Source organism: Salvia hispanica, chromosome 1 (assembly GCF_023119035.1).
Source record: "Salvia hispanica cultivar TCC Black 2014 chromosome 1, UniMelb_Shisp_WGS_1.0, whole genome shotgun sequence".
Lineage (NCBI taxonomy): Eukaryota > Viridiplantae > Streptophyta > Magnoliopsida > Lamiales > Lamiaceae > Salvia > Salvia hispanica.
Genome location: NC_062965.1, coordinates 39,628,621 through 39,646,218, shown reverse-complemented (window position 1 = coordinate 39,646,218; position 17,598 = coordinate 39,628,621). Strand labels below are relative to the sequence as shown.

The 17,598-nt window shown below is 35.0% G+C and overlaps 2 protein-coding genes across 2 annotated transcripts; one reads left to right on the top strand and one right to left on the bottom strand.

Moving 5' to 3' along the window:
• The first annotated feature begins 1,002 nt into the window (after nt 1-1,002).
• LOC125209015 (sm-like protein LSM8) lies at nt 1,003-3,536 on the top strand. The gene is made up of 6 exons (XM_048108588.1): nt 1,003-1,199; nt 1,663-1,753; nt 2,368-2,408; nt 2,486-2,560; nt 3,087-3,139; nt 3,219-3,536. Exons 2-6 carry the CDS (start codon nt 1,717-1,719, stop codon nt 3,307-3,309), a joined length of 297 nt encoding a protein of 98 aa, XP_047964545.1. The 5' UTR covers nt 1,003-1,199; nt 1,663-1,716; the 3' UTR covers nt 3,310-3,536.
• A 1,002-nt stretch (nt 3,537-4,538) lies between these two features.
• On the bottom strand, nt 4,539-7,734 carry LOC125196357 (probable metal-nicotianamine transporter YSL7). Its single transcript, XM_048094854.1, has 6 exons — nt 7,350-7,734; nt 6,545-6,708; nt 6,360-6,457; nt 6,146-6,280; nt 5,882-6,071; nt 4,539-5,642 (listed from the first exon to the last, which is right to left on the bottom strand). The coding sequence occupies exons 1-6, from the start codon at nt 7,732-7,734 to the stop codon at nt 4,539-4,541; spliced, it is 2,076 nt and encodes a 691-aa protein (XP_047950811.1).
• Nucleotides 7,735-17,598: the final 9,864 nt, after the last annotated feature.

Sequence of the window (17,598 nt, the reverse complement as noted above, 5' to 3'; positions counted from 1 at the left end):
GGAGGATTATCCACACTTACATAGATGAGCTAGGATCGTTACCAAGTCGATGTGAGACAAGATTTTTAAGTGTTTTAACACGCCCCCTCACGTGTGGGCCGGAATGACACATCGGACTTCCATCACGTGGGTAGGCAAGAGAAGAGATAAAGAGATAAATCTATCGACTTGGGCCCGCTCTAATACCATATTAGAATTGAAGAATTGAACGAAGGGAGAAGCTACATTGAAGGAGGATGAATTTTACATTAACCCTAGATGTGAGAGGGAAGAGAAAAGAGAGAGAAACACTTTAATGACTACTTTTTTATTAATTGGTAACTCTACAAAATATAATGAGATTCCTTACATAGGCCGAAAAAAAAGCTAAACAAACTAATTAATCCTAAACTATACATTTTGATTTTCCAATTCTAATAATAGTCTTAAAGAGTTAAAGTGGATAATACAAAATTCACAAAAAAAAAATAGATAGTGCTAATTTCAATTTATGTAGAGTCAAAATATATGAATGTATTTTAATTAAATGAAAAAGGAAATTTCAAGAAACACGGAGAATAGTACTACTAGGATAAAAGAAATAGAAAAAGTTAAATTAATGAGCTTTTTACTGCCTGTTCCACTATTTAAATAGTCATTTTGACTAGGTACAGATTTTAAAAAATTATTTAACTTTGTGAAGAAAATTAAAAGAAAAAAGTGAGTGGAATGTGAAACCCATTTAAAATATTAATTTTATATTGAATTGTGAATGTAAAGGGTTTTTAAATGGTGGACGTGGGAGTAATAAACAATTGATTTATCAGAAGGAATCACCTTTTACATTGCATACACATTTTATAATACACTACTAAATACTACTCCCTTCATTCAATAGTAGATTACAGATGACACAAAATTTGAGGAAATATTATTTTATGTGTTAAGTAGGGGAGACAAAATATAATTTTATAATAGACGAGCTTATCCCATTTTATGGTAAAAAAAAGTTATTTCTACAAATTATTTAGTGGCCTCTCTAACATCTAACGTGAACTCTGCCGCATCCACCGCAGGCCCCAGCGCCGCTCCCGCCGCCGCCCCGGAGCCTCAGAAAGTTGTTGCTCTTTTCGCTGCTCAAACCTGCCATACCATTCCATCGGCTGCTGCTGATTGCTACTTTCGTGTGCACTTGCCTTCTATTTTCTCGGGGGCTCGAGGTAAAATGCTGATAAATTAACGAAGCTATTGTAAAATTCTTTTCGTTTGGTGTTGGAACGAAGTATTGCCTTTGCTCTCATTTGTTAATTTTTTGGATTGATACGCATTTTTACATTTTCTCAATTATATGAAGCATGGCTAGGGTTCCCGATTTGGATTGGTATGTTTAATTTCTGGTTCATGAATATGTTATGACTGTGAGTGGAATAATTAGACAAGAAATTGATAGTTTTGTGTTATCAAAGATTTTCTGAATTCAGATACTCCATCTAATTGGATGTAAACTATAGATGAAACTCTTGTTTGGATATCATTTGGAGCTTCAGTTTTTGCAGAATGTACATTTATTTTGGACTTTTGGATTTCCCCTGTTATTACGTCACTCCAAGTGAAAGGGAAATTGTTGTATATAAGTTTGTGCTTCATGAATTTGAGTTTTTGTTATGATCTGCATTGATGCAGAAATCATAAAGGCCATTTTCTCGCTTGTTGCTCGTTTTTGTCGAGGATCAGAAGATGGCAACTGGAGCTGGACTTGAGACTCTTGTTGATCGTATGAAATCTCTTATTCCATCTACGCGTATTGTATTATCATCTGAATAGTTTTGAAGTTCCAGTTGTTTTATCTACCGCGATCTTGGCAACTGCTTTCATAGACTTGGAAAGATTATTTTTTTCTGAAAGTATTATATCCTGGTGATTCATGATTTAAATTTTTTGTATACCTCCAGCCATAACCTTGTGGCATATTTTTGGTTGGTTTCCTTACTAAAATTGAAGAGGATATAAATCATATATCACATAAGCGAAAAGTGGATCAAGAGTCTTTGTTTGCTCTATTGTATAACCATTTCACTTTGGATAAGACTTTCATATCGACAATTAGATTAAATGGACTCAGATTATTTTCTAGAATATTTTCTGTCCTATCAGCATTTCATGAAGTTGAAGTGACGGTATAAATTTACATAGACCTCCATTCGTTGCTTGTCAAACTATGTTCTTTGAAAGTTAGTAGAATCTTAATCAACAACATACTTCAGATGTTAACTCTCTCTTTGTCTATGCTAGTCAAGAGCTGATAACATCCTATTAGGCACAACAGGTGTTTTCGGCATGTTTAATTCTCTACCAGTCATGACTTTTTTATTCTCTTTTTTACTGTAGAAACAATTTCAGTTATCACAAATGATGGGCGGAATATTGTGGTAAGTTTCATGTTTAGGCCAAAATAGAGAAAATTCACTTAGGGTATATTTTACTGAAAAAATGACCTTGCATGCAGGGAATTCTAAAAGGTTTCGATCAAGCTACCAACATAATTCTTGATGAGTCTCATGAACGTGTGTACTCCACAAAGGTCTCTTCTCTTGCAAGTATTGAATGCTTGAATGTTTGCTAACTAATTTTTCTGATTTATTTGTCTGCCAATTGATGATTTTGTTCAATGAACTATGTCAATTCGTTTTAAAGACACTAACTATGTCAGTCAATTTTGCTTCAGTTTTCAATCAAATTAACCTTTACAGTATTAATCTTGCATTAACTGAAATTATATTGCCTTTTTCATGCACCATTTTTAGTTTTCATTATGTTTCTGAATTTTTGTTCTGATGTTTAGAAATCTGAAACAAGGTCTCGCAGAAGAACTAGTACAAGGCTTGAGATATTCGGCCAAAGAGTCTCTGAATATAAATACTTGTTTGCTTTGTAAATGGTATGTTTTCTTGATGTTAATGAGACAAAGGAGGAGTGACATCTTTTTCAATCGATGAAGATAGCATATTGTCCATTTTCCATTATATTAGCCTCACAGATAATTATGGACTTAAATTGTGCAAGAAGTGTACGTTGCCAATATTTAGATCTTCAGATCTTATTTGTAGGAAGGCGTGCAACAACTTGTTTTGGGCCTCTACATCATCCGGGGCGATAACATGTATGATATCCCTCATATTTTGCATCTGATTATCACATTTTCTTTTATATAATGCAAATTGTTCTTTCTACATCTATAGAAGCATTGTTGGAGAGTTGGATGAAGAGCTAGATGCAAGCTTGGACTTATCGAAACTTAGAGCTCATCCTTTGAAGCCAGTCATTCACTGATGTGTGCCATTGCGAATACATATGCATTTCATGCCTTAAAGCTGATGAGTTTTGCTTGTAAGAATTAAAGTTTAGCTAGAAGCAGGAGAGGTAAAATGTGGATGGTTGATCGATATTATTTGAAAAATACCATTGTAATTCATGTTTGCTTTGCGGTTGTATGATGACCTTCACAGTTTGGGTTTGCTGCCATGATTTAATGGAATGAAGAAGTAAATGTCAATTCAGATGTGTATGCTCAATGTAGTTAGAAGAAACGTATCATTCTAAGTGGGACATTCTAAAAAGAAAACGAGCCATTTTAAATGGGACAATGAGTACAATTATCATCTACATTATAAAAAAAATACAATTAGCACAAATTAAATATAGGAAACAGTAAAAACATGAAAATAGCAAATTGAAATCTTCTACTCCCTCCGTCCCACTTTAGGAGTCCCGGTTGAGTTCGGCACGAGTTTTAAGAAATGTAAAGGAAAGTTGGTGAAAAATGGAACGTGGGTCCTACTTTTTTATATTAGTTTTATAATAAAATGTGAGTGGAAAAAGGTTAGTGGAATGTGGGGCATAATACCATTTATGGAATATTCTAACCGGGACTCCTAAAGTGGGACATCCAAAAATGGTAAACCGGGACTCTTAAAGTGGGACGGAGGGAGTATTTTGTTTCGTTAAAGAAAAAAAGGACTAATGAAGATCAAAACAGTAAAACAACAAAATTGGGTAGGAAATAAAAGTTAAAATTCGGTATGATATACTCCTGTTACAATGTAGTCTATCTGTTTATATCTCTATCTGTTCATGAGATATAATGTGGATCGATCAGAAGATATGAACTTTTATTCACAACCATTTCACATGGACAGTGTGAAATAGTGATTAATGGCGTATGACTAGTAACTATATATATGTACTTCGATTTGTTTTATACCGAAGTTTATGGGCATATCTACTATACATTGTGAAACCAAACTATTAGCAAATATGAAATTATAATTCCAAGTGTGTCACACATGGCCACACCCACATATCATAGGTGGCCAGATAGGTAAACAAATTGATTGTAATTCATGTATTTTAGCTGTGATTCTGAATTTTGTGTTGCATCCATATGGTTAGACATTGATCGAGCAGAGCAGCAATATCCCTTCACAAACATGTTAACATCAAACCAATGAGACCAAAGTTTTAAATTCCATTATTATATGAGCTCAAATGTATGTCTTAAACTAAGAAGATAAAAAAGCATCAACTCTAGCATTATCGTTTTTGGACAAAAACTTCATGCAAATAGGTGCTTTTACACCTGCAAAACCTAGAAGTGAGCTCGGCAAGGCCCATATCCCGTCTCCGCAGATCAATCCAGAAGCTACTGCAGGCCCAAAGGCGTCGGCCTTTGTCTTGTCAATCTTCTCCCAAATGAACAAAATCAAGCTCCCAACACACATATCAATAGCAAAGTAGCCTCCAAGGTAGAACGGAATCGCCATCGCCATAGGCATAGGAATGAACCTCCCCCGTTTTGGCCCCACAGCGTCTCTTACTACGTTAATAGCCAAGGCCGCTATAAAAAACACACAACACAGAGTAAGGCAATGCTTGGGCAAAGAGGAAACTCCCTCAACGCCCAAGATTGCTATGTTCCGGTACATAAGTGCATAAGGCGCAGGGTATGGCGAAGTGCTGAGTCCGAGATCATCAAAAGCCTTGTAGAAGAGCCAAAACACGCATGGCGTGATCACGCATCCCATAGCAGTACCGATGATCTGGCTCACAAACATGGTCCGTGGAGATGCAAGGGTCAGGTACCCGGTCTTGAAGTCCGACGTGAGATCAGAGGCGGTCGACACAATATTCATCATCACACCACACGCGGCCAGCCCTGCGAGGACGCCACCGTGAGACACTCCTGCCCATGCACCAATCATAAATATTGCCAATTTTCCATAACCGGCCGCCATGGACCAATTAGTAAGCCCAGTTCCGTAGGCGTTGCAGAAGGCTAGTGCCGGTGCGAAGATGTATAACAGCACAATGTGGTACCATTTTAGTTGGTAAAATATGTGAGGAATTGTGGCAGATGAGATTGCTGCAATGGCGATGTACCCGGCAATGGCAACCCAAGCAGGGACTGGGTCTTGGAGAAAAAAATGATTTCTTCTTTGTTCATCGTAAGATAAAGCAGGTGTTGGAGGAGATGCCGTTGTGTTGCCAATGATAGAGCTCATGTTTTTGTTGCGGAGTTGGTGGTATAACGCAAACAGGGTGCGACTAAGGATCTTAATGAAGTTGTAAAGGCCATCACCAAGAATCATAGCTATAGCAATGAAGACCTGTTACAAATGTGAATGATATATGTTAGTTATAGAATCGGAAAGATAGGTCCGGTTAGATTATTAACCGTTAACTATGTCAACCGCCTATGTTATAGACATACAAATGTCTTCGTGTTTACATCTACGTATAACATAAGCTGTTGACATAATTAGTTAGCAATTAGCAAATAGTTAGCAACTGATCACATCCCTGCGAAAGTTATATGAAATTGGTTAGCAAAGACAAGAAAAGTTACCCGGTATCCTTGCAAGCCATTAAGGCTGCTGGATGAAAGATGAGCTGAGTACCAATCGCCCTCCTTCTTCTCAATCAGTGGCCACATTATGCCCCATGACAGGACTGCACCGAGAAGCATCGACACGTTGATAACATAGGGACAAATCATGCCTACGCCAACATATGTTGCAGAGAAATCGAAATAGAACCTGTGAAAATGACACAAGTGAAATACAATTCTATATGAATTAATGAATGTAAGATGGCCAAGGAGGTTACTGACTTGTTCTGATAGGCTTTAAGGCCAAATGTGGGGAAATTGCTGAATCCACATGTTTCGGTTGCAGCGAAAAACCATTGGAAGAAACCCCACAAGAAGCTGAGAGAGAAGAACTTCCCCAAGAATCTGACTTGCTTCCTGGAGTGAACAAGCAAGACTATGTTGTGAGATCATTCACTTTGGAGTAAGGAATCAAATAAGGGTAGTCACAACTCACTTGGCTCTCTTGGCACCTTTAGGAGTGTGGAAGCTATTGATCAAATGAGCAGTTGCAGTGCCACTTGGAAAAATCAATTTAAAATCCATGATCATTACCTGAAACATTTTGACATAAAATTTGCATCACAACTCAAAAAAAAAATAAAGGAAAAAGAAAAATGAACAAGTTTCTTGAACTCATACCTTTCTGAGGGGCAGAACACAGAAGAGTCCCACAAAGCTAGTGAGGATGAGGAATCCGATCATCCACGAGAGCGAAGGATTCTTGATATTCTCTGGGTTGTTAGCTGAAGTAGATTGTCTTGCCACAACTTGGCTCATGGCTAAAAGGTAACTTCCAAAGCCTCCTGAACATTTTATACAAAGTTACACCTTATACAATAAACTAACAACTTTTGATCATTGTATTACTACAAGCTAGTGAACAAGTATTATCAGTTTGTGAAGAAGTCAATGTCAGTTCATTTCTTTCAGATGTACAACCAAGGACATACTCAACAAGACCCACCAAGAACTCTCATCTATCATTTTTGGTCTTTTTCATACTCATTTTAGTTCACGAATACACTAATATGAGTTTACTGATTCATAAATATTAGTTCCTGACTCAAGATCAGGAATTTATGATTCCAACTAAGTTGAGTCACTTCTTTATTACACTCGTTTTGAAAAAATCATTAAAAATAGTTAAAGTGGATATATAATAAAGTAAAAGCGAGGATAACGTAGATAAGACTATTCTCTATATTATTCTCGCTTTTACTTTACTATACATCCACTTTAACTATTTATTACGATTTTTTCAAAACGAGTGCGAAAAAGAAGTGACTCAACTTAGTTGGGACGGAGGTATTATGTTTTATGATGTCAACTGTATCAACGAACTAAAATGATTTCAGATCTCATTTTAAAAAAGTTGACACCCTACACACGAAGTAGTACATTTTATCGATTATATGACATACATAGAGAGTGTGTGTGTACTGACCGCTAAAGGCGATGCCGGCACTGGCGATGACACATGTCTGAACGACGGTATTCTCTTGCCTTGTGAAAGGGTGGTTGAGGAATCCAGCTTTGTGTAGAATCTTTGTCCAAGAATTGACAAAAAGGAATCCAAGCAGGCCAACAGAGACACCGAGAGAGGGGACAATCCCAGTTGTGAGGTTGAGCTTCATCACAATGAAGGTGAACAATATGCTCAGCATAAAGCTCACCACCAAAGCCCTCACTGTCAGCTGATCTTGCCACCGTGGCACCTCCTTGCTCTCAAAAATCTTCTCTATAGACTCATCTTCCATCAACTCCTCCTTGCTCTCAAAAATTTTCTCTATGGACTCATCTTCCATCAACTCTATGCTTCTGCCACTCATATTTTTCAATCTTTTTTTTTTGCTGCTTTGCTAAGTGATTATGGCTTACTACTTTCTTTCACTTTTATTTATACTACTATTTCTCCTAAGTCAAAACTACATAGCCTTTACACAACAGTCATAAATAACAATCTTATTATGCACTTTACACTTTTTGTAAAATGAAAAATAGAGATAATTGAGCTACATATTGTATCAACTGCACTCAGTGGTATTGGCATAGTTGGCTCAATTAATGCTATTGGATCATAACCACAATTGCATCCATCAAGGACAAGATCTAATTTGAAATGTACTTAGATTTTTTTTTATGTACTACACCCTCTCTCTCAATAACTATATAACTATGAAACATTTGGTTTTCCGAATGTAATTTTATCCAGTGTTCTTGTATGAGTTAATGAAGAGAAAGTAAAATAAGAAAAAAAAAAATAGAGGTGGTTTTGTTTTCATCATTGAACAGTCGAATCAACGAAAAAGGGTTGCAGAATAGGTGATATGTGCATTGAGGGCCAACCCATTGAATTTCCGATCAGCCATACTCATGTAGCAGGGTAGAGACTTACCAATGTGCAAGCTAATCAGGTTGAGATTTTATTATGTTAAAAAGTGTGATACCTAATCTTAGTATTTAAAAAGATATTCGAGTCAACCTTAGATTCTGAGTAACATTGACATTTGGTAGTCAACATCATATTTTATTTGTTTTTTTTTAAAATTTTTATGTAATTATTGTACATATTTTACATTTATGATGATATTATCCATTCTAACTATTAACATAATATTTTATTTGTTTTCGTTAATCATTGTACATATTTTATATTTGGAAAATGAGTTTTTGACATAACGGCGATGCCATAATAGATTGAAATGTTAATTATATATTATATTTTAGTTTTAATTAAATTCATATTTAGTATATGTACTTTGTTACCTTTGTTACCCTTGCATTAATGTGTTTATTAAATAAATCTATTGTAGGACAGATGTAGCTTATGCATATGTTATTCACGCATTTAATGACATATGTGTTTTATATACTCTTTTAAAAATATGATTGGATAATATTTGTTATCTCTTACCCTAATATTAGCCCATACATTTGACATTTGAAAGCTAAATATTCTTTATATTCTTACTTTTAATTAATTTGTTGATATATGATATATTAAAATAATCTAAAATGATAAAAGTGGTTTAATCCAATTCTTTTTATTTTAAACAGTAATTTATTAATTTTTAATTTTTGAAATGTTGCACTCGAATCTCAATAAAAAAACAATTGTATGTTCTTAACTTATCTATTTAATATTTGAAAGTTATATAATTATATTTTATCTTTTTTTAGTAAAAATATTAGAGTTCCAAGCTCAATTAAAATAAAAAAAAAATATTACATGTAATAAAAGCTAAGGAAAATAACAAAAAATTTAAAAAGTAATGCAAAAAAAGCTTCATCATAATGACTATATTATTTATTATAAAATTAAATCTGATTAAGAAAGTATTTAATTTTTAAAATTTTTCCATATATTAAGTAAATGATTTCATTCCTATTACATTGATAAAATATTTTAGAAGATTTAACAAAAGAGAACAAACTATGAAAGAATAGTACAAAGACAAAGAAAAACTAAAAATTACACTAATATATTATTAAAAACGATTGCTATTTATTAGAAAAATATACTATTGCTATTTAAGTTATCAAATTATTTTATAATTATATATATAGTGATTTAGTTATGTAGTGTGATAAATTAACACTATAATAATCAATTCGCTAAATTACTATTCCCTTGTCCCTCTGTAGCTGAGAAGTATTCCATTTTGGGTTGTCCCATTGTAGCTGAGTCAATTTCTTTTCTGGTAAAAAACACTTTACTCTCTTCTACTTTATTCTCTGTTCATCTCTCTACTTTTTCCCTTTTTACTTCATTCTTCTTTTACTTAACTCATTTAAAACAATTTTTCTTAAATCTCGTGCCGAAAAGAAATGCCTCTACTACGGAGGACGGAGGGAGTATATTTTTTTAAATAATAGTACTTCCTCCGTCTCAAGGAAAATGATCCCTTCCTTGGGCGGCACAAGAATTTATGCAACTTTATTTTGTGTGTGAAGTGGAGAAACTAAAGTAAGAGAGATGAATAAGGTAGAGAGAGATAGGTGTTTTTATTTTTAGTAATGGGTCATCTTAGTTCCGATAAATAAAAAAAGAAAATGAGTCATCTTCAATGGGACGAAAGGAGTATTAAATTGACATGACAAGAATGAGATATATACCTTTGAAATTTTTGAAAATCTGTTACTTTAATGCATGATCTTCAATGGGACGAAGGGAGTATTAAATTGACATGACAAAGAATAAGATATATACCTTTGAAATTTTTGAAAATCTTATACTTTAATGCATGATTCAGTTTATTTCAAATTAACGATATGCATTTAGATAAGGATATTTAAAGTTGGAAAAAATTAGTCACTATGGCTAAAAAAAGTAAAAGTACTAAGGCAAAGAAACATTATGTTTCTAAATCACTCCCTTTTAAATTTATGATGTTATTTTCTATTCTAACTACCAATTTAATGCAATGACTCGTACAAAGCCTATATACCAAAGAAGCCAGCTAGGTAATAAATGAATTTAAGTAAGATTCTTGTAAATGAGCATATTTCACTTTTATAACTAAATTATTTTCATAATAACAAAAATATGATGAATTATAATATATAATTATAATTAAATACATGATTCTTAGCATACTTATAAATATGTATACTAGTTCAAAATTCGATATAAAAAATGATGCATATAGTGTTAAAATTTTAAATCTTATCTCACGTGATAATCACATCTAATTTATATAGAAGGGGATAACCTATCTTTTATGAGGCATTTTAAAAGGGAGAGTGACCAATTTCATGGTATCAAAGTAGATCCAAGTTCGTGATGGATCTCTTTACCTCACAAGTGAAATTCCGATGTTAATTTCGACCCACATCAATGATGGATCTTATCTCTTTTCTTGTATACCCACATGATGGATCTTAGTTGCCGGCATAGCTGGGCGTGGAGTAGTGAGCACAAACTTGTACTCTTCGGCTGTGAGAACGATATCCAAGTTTTGTTTCCATTCTATGTAATTTTGGCCCTCGAGTTTGTTTTCTTTGAGAATGGCAGAAAGAGGATTAAAAGACATCTTGACGGATTTTATCGCACTGCAAACAGAAGAATTTACTATTTGTCATAAACTTATGTAAGGAAATTGAGTAGATTAACCATAAAACTTTTCAAAATCTTACAACAGCAAAATTAATAAATTGTATCCTCCTCTGGAAGTTAATACGCATTAAAATTTTGACAATTTTACTGGTCACAACACCGACACATCAATTGCATCCTCCTCTGGAGGTTAATACGCCTAATGTTGCCTAAGCACGGCCATCAGATTTAGCATTATAGAATTTTATTTCTACAACACACTCCCATAACAATGTTCATGTGCTGACAACAAAACCAAGCTATCTCATAAATTCTGATTGAACCCTGAAACTCACAGTTCTTTAGGATTATAGTCCCCACTCTGCAGGTGGCAATAATATTGGGAACCACTTTCTAGTTCATTCTATTTATTATGTGAGAAGTCCGCCCTTATGAACTTGCTGTTTTCGTAAGATTATTGTCCCTACTCTGTAGGTGGCGATAATATTAGAAAATCAACTTCACAAATTTGGCAGTCCAACCGATGGAGACCATATATAAACTTTTAGTTCATAATTATCGCTTAGATATTTGGGTTATGGTTTTTCATTAATTATCCTTTAGCCTTAAGGCAGATTAAGACTAATTAAATTCTGTTGGTATTTAATTGACTGGATAATTAAATCTTTTATTATCTTTTAGTATCTTAGTTTAGGAATTTATTAATCTAGAATTTAATTCTTATTCATGTCATACTATAAGATATATCTAAAATAAAGTATATTATTTATAATCTTAATTAGACATGAAAAAAATAAATTCATATAGATTCCAAGTTCAAGATTAGGAAGAAAATTAAATTATATTATTTAATGTAATCTTTTACATCTATCTTATTAAAGATTCTAGATATATATGATAATTAGGAAAGTATTAAATTATTCTTATCTGTATCATCTAGGATATAAAATATTCATAGATATAGAAAATAATCAAAATATTCCTAAAATCTAGGAAAATCTTCCCAAAATATTTTATTTCATTAAATAATATTATTTGTAATGATATCTTTTAATTTATGAATTAAATAATCATCAAAATTATCTTTCGTCAATATCTTGTGATTCGAGGTTTGCACGAATCAACACGACGAAGATTTGAAGACATCCCCCCGGAGACGCTCGCCGGGGCGGCGTATTCGCCGCCCGACCGCCGCCGGCAGGCCGCGCCCGAAGGCGCACAGCTTCCTCCTCCCTTTCTTCCGGCGTTCTCCCATTGCTCCGGCGGCCTCGCGCGAACCAACAGCCGCCTTCGGCGTGGCTGCTCTCGGTCGTGCGTCGCTAGGGCTAGGGTTTTGGCGGATTAGGTTTTAGGGTTAGGGTTACCGGTGGAGTTTCGACGCCTCGGCAGCTCTCGGACGAGCCACCGCGCCTCGTCTCTTCCCCGCGACGCAGCAGGCTCCGGCTGGGGCGTGCGGTCTCGACCGGCGGCGTGCACGAGCCCACGCTCGTCAGCGCGTCGCCGCGTGATCGCTCCCCTCGGCTCCCACTCATTCGTCGCCGTTCTCGATTTGCAGCGGGTTCCGCCTAGGGTTCGCGGCGTTGGCCGGCGGCACGCACGAGCCCTTGCTCATCAGCGCGTCGCCCCATGCCCGTCGATCCTCGGCTCCCACTGCTTCGACACCCTACTTCGATCGCATGTAGTGCGATTCGTCCCGCCGCAAGCGCCGACGAATCGCACACCTCGTGCGTTCGAATAATTCAAGTTTTATTGATTCGGATGTTCTTGACTTCATCATGCATAATTATAAATAATAAAACAAGATCATGCTTCGAAATCAAATAAGACATGCATACATGAATTTCACGAAATTTAAATCCAAATAATCAGAGCCAAAGACTGGCTCTGATACCAATTGATGGAATTGGCAGTGGAAGCGGTGTTGCATGGATTAACGTAATTTAACAATTATTAATCACACCAATAAATCACATAATAATCAGATCTATTTAGCAGATTGTTTAGACAAAATCTATTCGCATAATTCTTACATGTATCATGCTCATAACTTGAATTAATCATGCTTTAAGAATATTGAAACCTAAAACATGCTTTTCTACGGAGCAGAAAAATACCTAATTAATTCTCCAAAGAGTTGAAGATGGCTAGCTGCTTCTCCACGTGACGCTTTGAATACTAGACCACAAATCTTCTCTCTGGTTCCCGAACTGTACTCCGATATCAGTGTGGGCTGATCTCACCAGAATACTAGGACTTAAATAAAGAAGACAAAATAAATCCTTTTGGGAATAGGAGTGAATTTCGAAATCCTCTTCAGCTAGAGGGATTCGAAAATTTCAAAAATTTCAAGTATAAAAAATTGTGATATATCTGTCTCCTTTATTCTCCTATTTATATTAAGTTCCTTTTGGGCCCAGACAGAGATCTATGGAAGGTTTTGGATATGGGCTCATCCAATTTACTTTTTACTAATTAAATGGAACCCACAATTTAATTTAAATTATAATTGGAATATTACGAGCAGCCACTACAGAAGTAATATTGAACTCTCCCCATCCAAATCCGAAATTAAAAGTAATCCGGGTTTCCGTTTAACTTTCATTTCCCGCGCTTAAGATAAAAATGTCCATTAATTAATTAATATCTGCTATGGACTTAATTAATTAACTTCTTATTAATTCCAAGAGTGGACTTAGCATGTAACGCTTATTTATTATTCATAGAGTAATCAAACTCCAACTAGCTAGGTTCCGAATAATAAAACCTTGTTTCGCGCTCCTCTTGAGGACATTATCAAATGATACTCAGCTCGCGCACAATTCAATATAATAGCAATCCTAGCACCGCTAGATATTGACCACCACTACCCAATATATCGGGATCATTGGGTTACGAAAAACCCGCACCATTTGATAAGTCAAAGTAATGCATAATCAATACCGTATGCTCAATGCTAACCTACATTGATTAAGAAACAAATATTTATCAAGACCTCGCCTTTCAGTAGATAGCACAAAGACAAGTCTTGCTGTTAGATCCGTTCAGTGCTTTACCACACCAATGTCATCTTATTTCAGTAAGGCTTAGATATATGCGGACTGGCATTGCAACCTTTCACGATGGATAGTCTAGTTCCATCTAGGTCGTAAAATTCTTCTTTTTCTTTGTTTAAGACTGACCGTGTTATCTTAAAGTGGACGCCGCCCACAACCGGTCTACTAAAACAAAGACTTAGACTTTGTTAAGTTAACTTATACATTTAAACATGCATTAACATCCATTAAATGTAAAACATAACAACATTATGACAAAAATAATCTGTTTTATTCATTGGAAAATAAAATAAGAGTTTTACAGTATTCAATCACTCGAAACGTGATTTCTAGTATACAAACTCTAACAATTTGTTTTTGAAAGCTTGCTCTTGTAAAGATGAATCTATTATGCTTGATGATCATGTTGACTCGACTAGTGGATTTGAGTAGGCTTGCTCAAACAAAACTACAATAGCTGATCATTATTAATTAATTCATAGACAATGAAAACGCAAGAAAACTTAGTTTTTTGAATGTATATATCATTTGTTTGATCAAATACCGGAATGATTTGTGTTTGTTATAATTTTTGACTAACAACAGTTAGTTTTTATGTTTTATACCAGTTTCTTGTTTTATTTTTCAAATAAAGTATATGTCCAAGCCTGGTCGTAGATGTGCCAAATGAAGAAATAAAGGATTTGTACAAGCTTGGTCGTAGATGTTCCAAATGCCACGTGGTTGGTCGGCATGATTCAAGGAATTGTGACAAAACAGATGAGAAGAAGAAGCAAATATAAGTTATGAGTTGTTTTATTGATATTCTTTTGTTAGCATATTGATTTTCTAAAAATGATGTGATACATTTATTTGTTTGTAATTTATTACTTCATTCCAATAGGTTTGATACTTCATTCCAGTAGTAAACTACTTCATTTTGACACTTTATTACTTCATTGCACTTTGAATTTGAATCTGTTTAAACTTTTTGCTAACTTAAAGTGAATAGACTGTATGAAGTGTTTTATTCATATGTTAATACTGAAACTATTTATTTAACGATAACTATATGTGCCTTGAGGGGAGCATTAGGGTGCCACCATCACCATACCTCTAATCCTTAGATCTCTTATATGGACACATATGATTGAATTGCTTAAACAGAGTACAAATTGCTGGTTAATGTAGGGGATATTGCTTGGTGGGGGTAATTTGGTCAATCACGTTTTACTGACATTGAAACAAATTTGGAATATCCCCAATTTAGGCGCAGTATATTGGGCGAATCTATTTCAGAAACAAAAACCGCGACTCTCTCTCCCCCACTCCTCCATTTCTCTCTCTCTCAAACTGCCTCTATCTCTCTTGCATCTTGGTTGGAGAAGAAGCGATTAAGATCTCCATGTTGGAATCAAATTAATGATTCACATAATTCATCACATAAATCACACATGTCGAATACGATTGATAAACATAAAGCGGAAGCGTACATGGATTCGGATTCATGGTGTTGATGATTCTGAAACATGGAATTAGTCTTTCAAGTGACAACGCTCTCTCACAGATTCTCTGTAATCTGTAGAGTCTTGATATTACGTCTGATCAATAGGAATGGGAATCCATTGATCTATTTATAGGTTGCACTTGGGGACCATAACCATGTATTTAGAGAATAAGTCCCTAACTTTTATAACTTTAATTTCACCCATAACAAAATAAAGTTATTCAAAGTAGTATCTGCACAATAGTCCTCATACTTTTATAGATAATCGTTTGACCCTATAAATTATATAACCTTACTAGATCATGTAATCGGGTCAATCAATAAATAGCCATAAATATTATACAATCTTTAGACTATTATGTTGACCATATTAAAATGTTCCACCAATCTCCCACTTGGGCCAACATAAAAGTCATCAAATGATTGTACATTACTAAAGTTGCGCGCTTACTATTTATATCAATCATCTTTACCGATCCGATCTACTAAACATGTTAATATAGAACCAAAGAAGTTTAAGTCACAACACGTATACATGACTAAACTCATCAGTGATCACAAATATCAACACATCTAACAACACAAATCAAAATATGAGTGTGCAGCATGAAAATTACATGCTATGTGATCTTTTGCATATCTATTTTCAACTGGTCCTCTGAAACTGTAGTGAGATCAGAAAATACCAAAGCATAATTCAAAGTAACTAAAACCAAAGTAACTAAAGTGCACTTAATACAATTGAAATTCAATGTTATTACATAGATGAACTTAAACTCCCACTAAACCAAAGTATCACAAGGTCGAATACCCATGTGAAATACATGCTCATGAAAGACCGAAGGCGGTAAACCTTTAGTAAAAGGATCCGCAAGCATGGAAGTCGAACCTAAGTGTTCAATTTGCAATTGTCTACTCTGAATTCTATCCTTAACAACAAGGAACTTGATGTCAATGTGTTTAGACTTCGACGAGCTCCTATTTTTGTTGGAGTACATGACTGCGGACTTATTGTCACAATATAACTTGAGTGGTCTTTCAATACTATCCACAATTTGCAGTCCTTGAATAAAGTTTCGCAGCCATACCCCATGTTTTGATGCCTCAAAACAAGCTATGAATTCTGCTTCCATTGTAGATGTGGGTATCAATGTTTGTTTAACACTTTTCCAAGATATAGCCCCTCCGGCGAGCATAAAGACATAACCTGACGTGGATCTACGACTGTCTTGGCATCCTGCGAAATCCGAATTAGAATACCCAATGATCTCAAGTTGATCCGATTTCCTATAGGTGAGCATATAATCCTTTGTTCTTTGCAGATACCGCTTTCCAATGATCCATACCGGGATTACTCAAGTATCTGCCTAGCATGCCCACTATTAACGCAATATCCGGAAGCGTGCATACTTGTGCAAACATAAGACTTCCCACAGCTGATACATAGGGAAGTAATTCCATTTCCTTTCTCGCAAGCTCATTTTCGGAACATTGATTCAAACTGAATTTATTACCTTTAGCCATAAGGGTATCTCCTGGTCTACAATCTTTCATGTCGAATCTTGCCAACACTTTATCGATGTAGCTCTTTTGTGATAATCCAAGTACACCTAGGGAATGATCCCGATGTATTTGGATTCCTAATACAAAAGAAGCATCACCAAGATCTTTCATCTCGAATTTTCTTGAGAGAAATTTCTTGGTGTCACGTAATAAATCTACATCGTTGCAGGCAAGTAGAATGTCATCGACATATAGAACAAGGAAAATGAATTCGCTCCCACTGAACTTATAGTATATGCATTCATCAACATGATTCGTCTCAAAACCAAATGAGACGACAACTTGATAATATTTAACATACCATTGACGAGACGCTTGTTTAAGACCATAAATGGATTTCTTAAGATTGCATACCATCTTCTTTGGGTCACCGGACACAAAGTTTTCAGGTTGCACCATATAAATCGTTTCTGTAATGTCGCCATTAAGAAACATTGTCTTTACATCCATCTGATGTAACTCCAAATTAAAATGAGCTACTAGTGCCATGATTATTCTTAATGAGTCTTTCGTCGAAACTGGAGAGAAAGTCTCG

Excerpts from the sequence above, each read along its gene's own strand:
- LOC125209015 (XM_048108588.1), top strand. The coding sequence starts at position 1,717 with ATGGCAACTGGAGCTGGACTTGAGACTCTTGTTGATC. Across the intron at positions 1,754-2,367 it reads ACTTGAGACTCTTGTTGATC|AAACAATTTCAGTTATCACA; the intron begins GTATGAAATCTC and ends TTTTTACTGTAG. Across the intron at positions 2,409-2,485 it reads ATGATGGGCGGAATATTGTG|GGAATTCTAAAAGGTTTCGA; the intron begins GTAAGTTTCATG and ends CCTTGCATGCAG.
- LOC125196357 (XM_048094854.1), bottom strand. The coding sequence starts at position 7,734 with ATGAGTGGCAGAAGCATAGAGTTGATGGAAGATGAGTCCATAGAGAAA. Across the intron at positions 6,709-7,349 it reads TGCCGGCATCGCCTTTAGCG|GAGGCTTTGGAAGTTACCTT; the intron begins GTCAGTACACAC and ends TAAAATGTTCAG. Across the intron at positions 5,643-5,881 it reads ATGGCTTGCAAGGATACCGG|GTCTTCATTGCTATAGCTAT; the intron begins GTAACTTTTCTT and ends CATTTGTAACAG.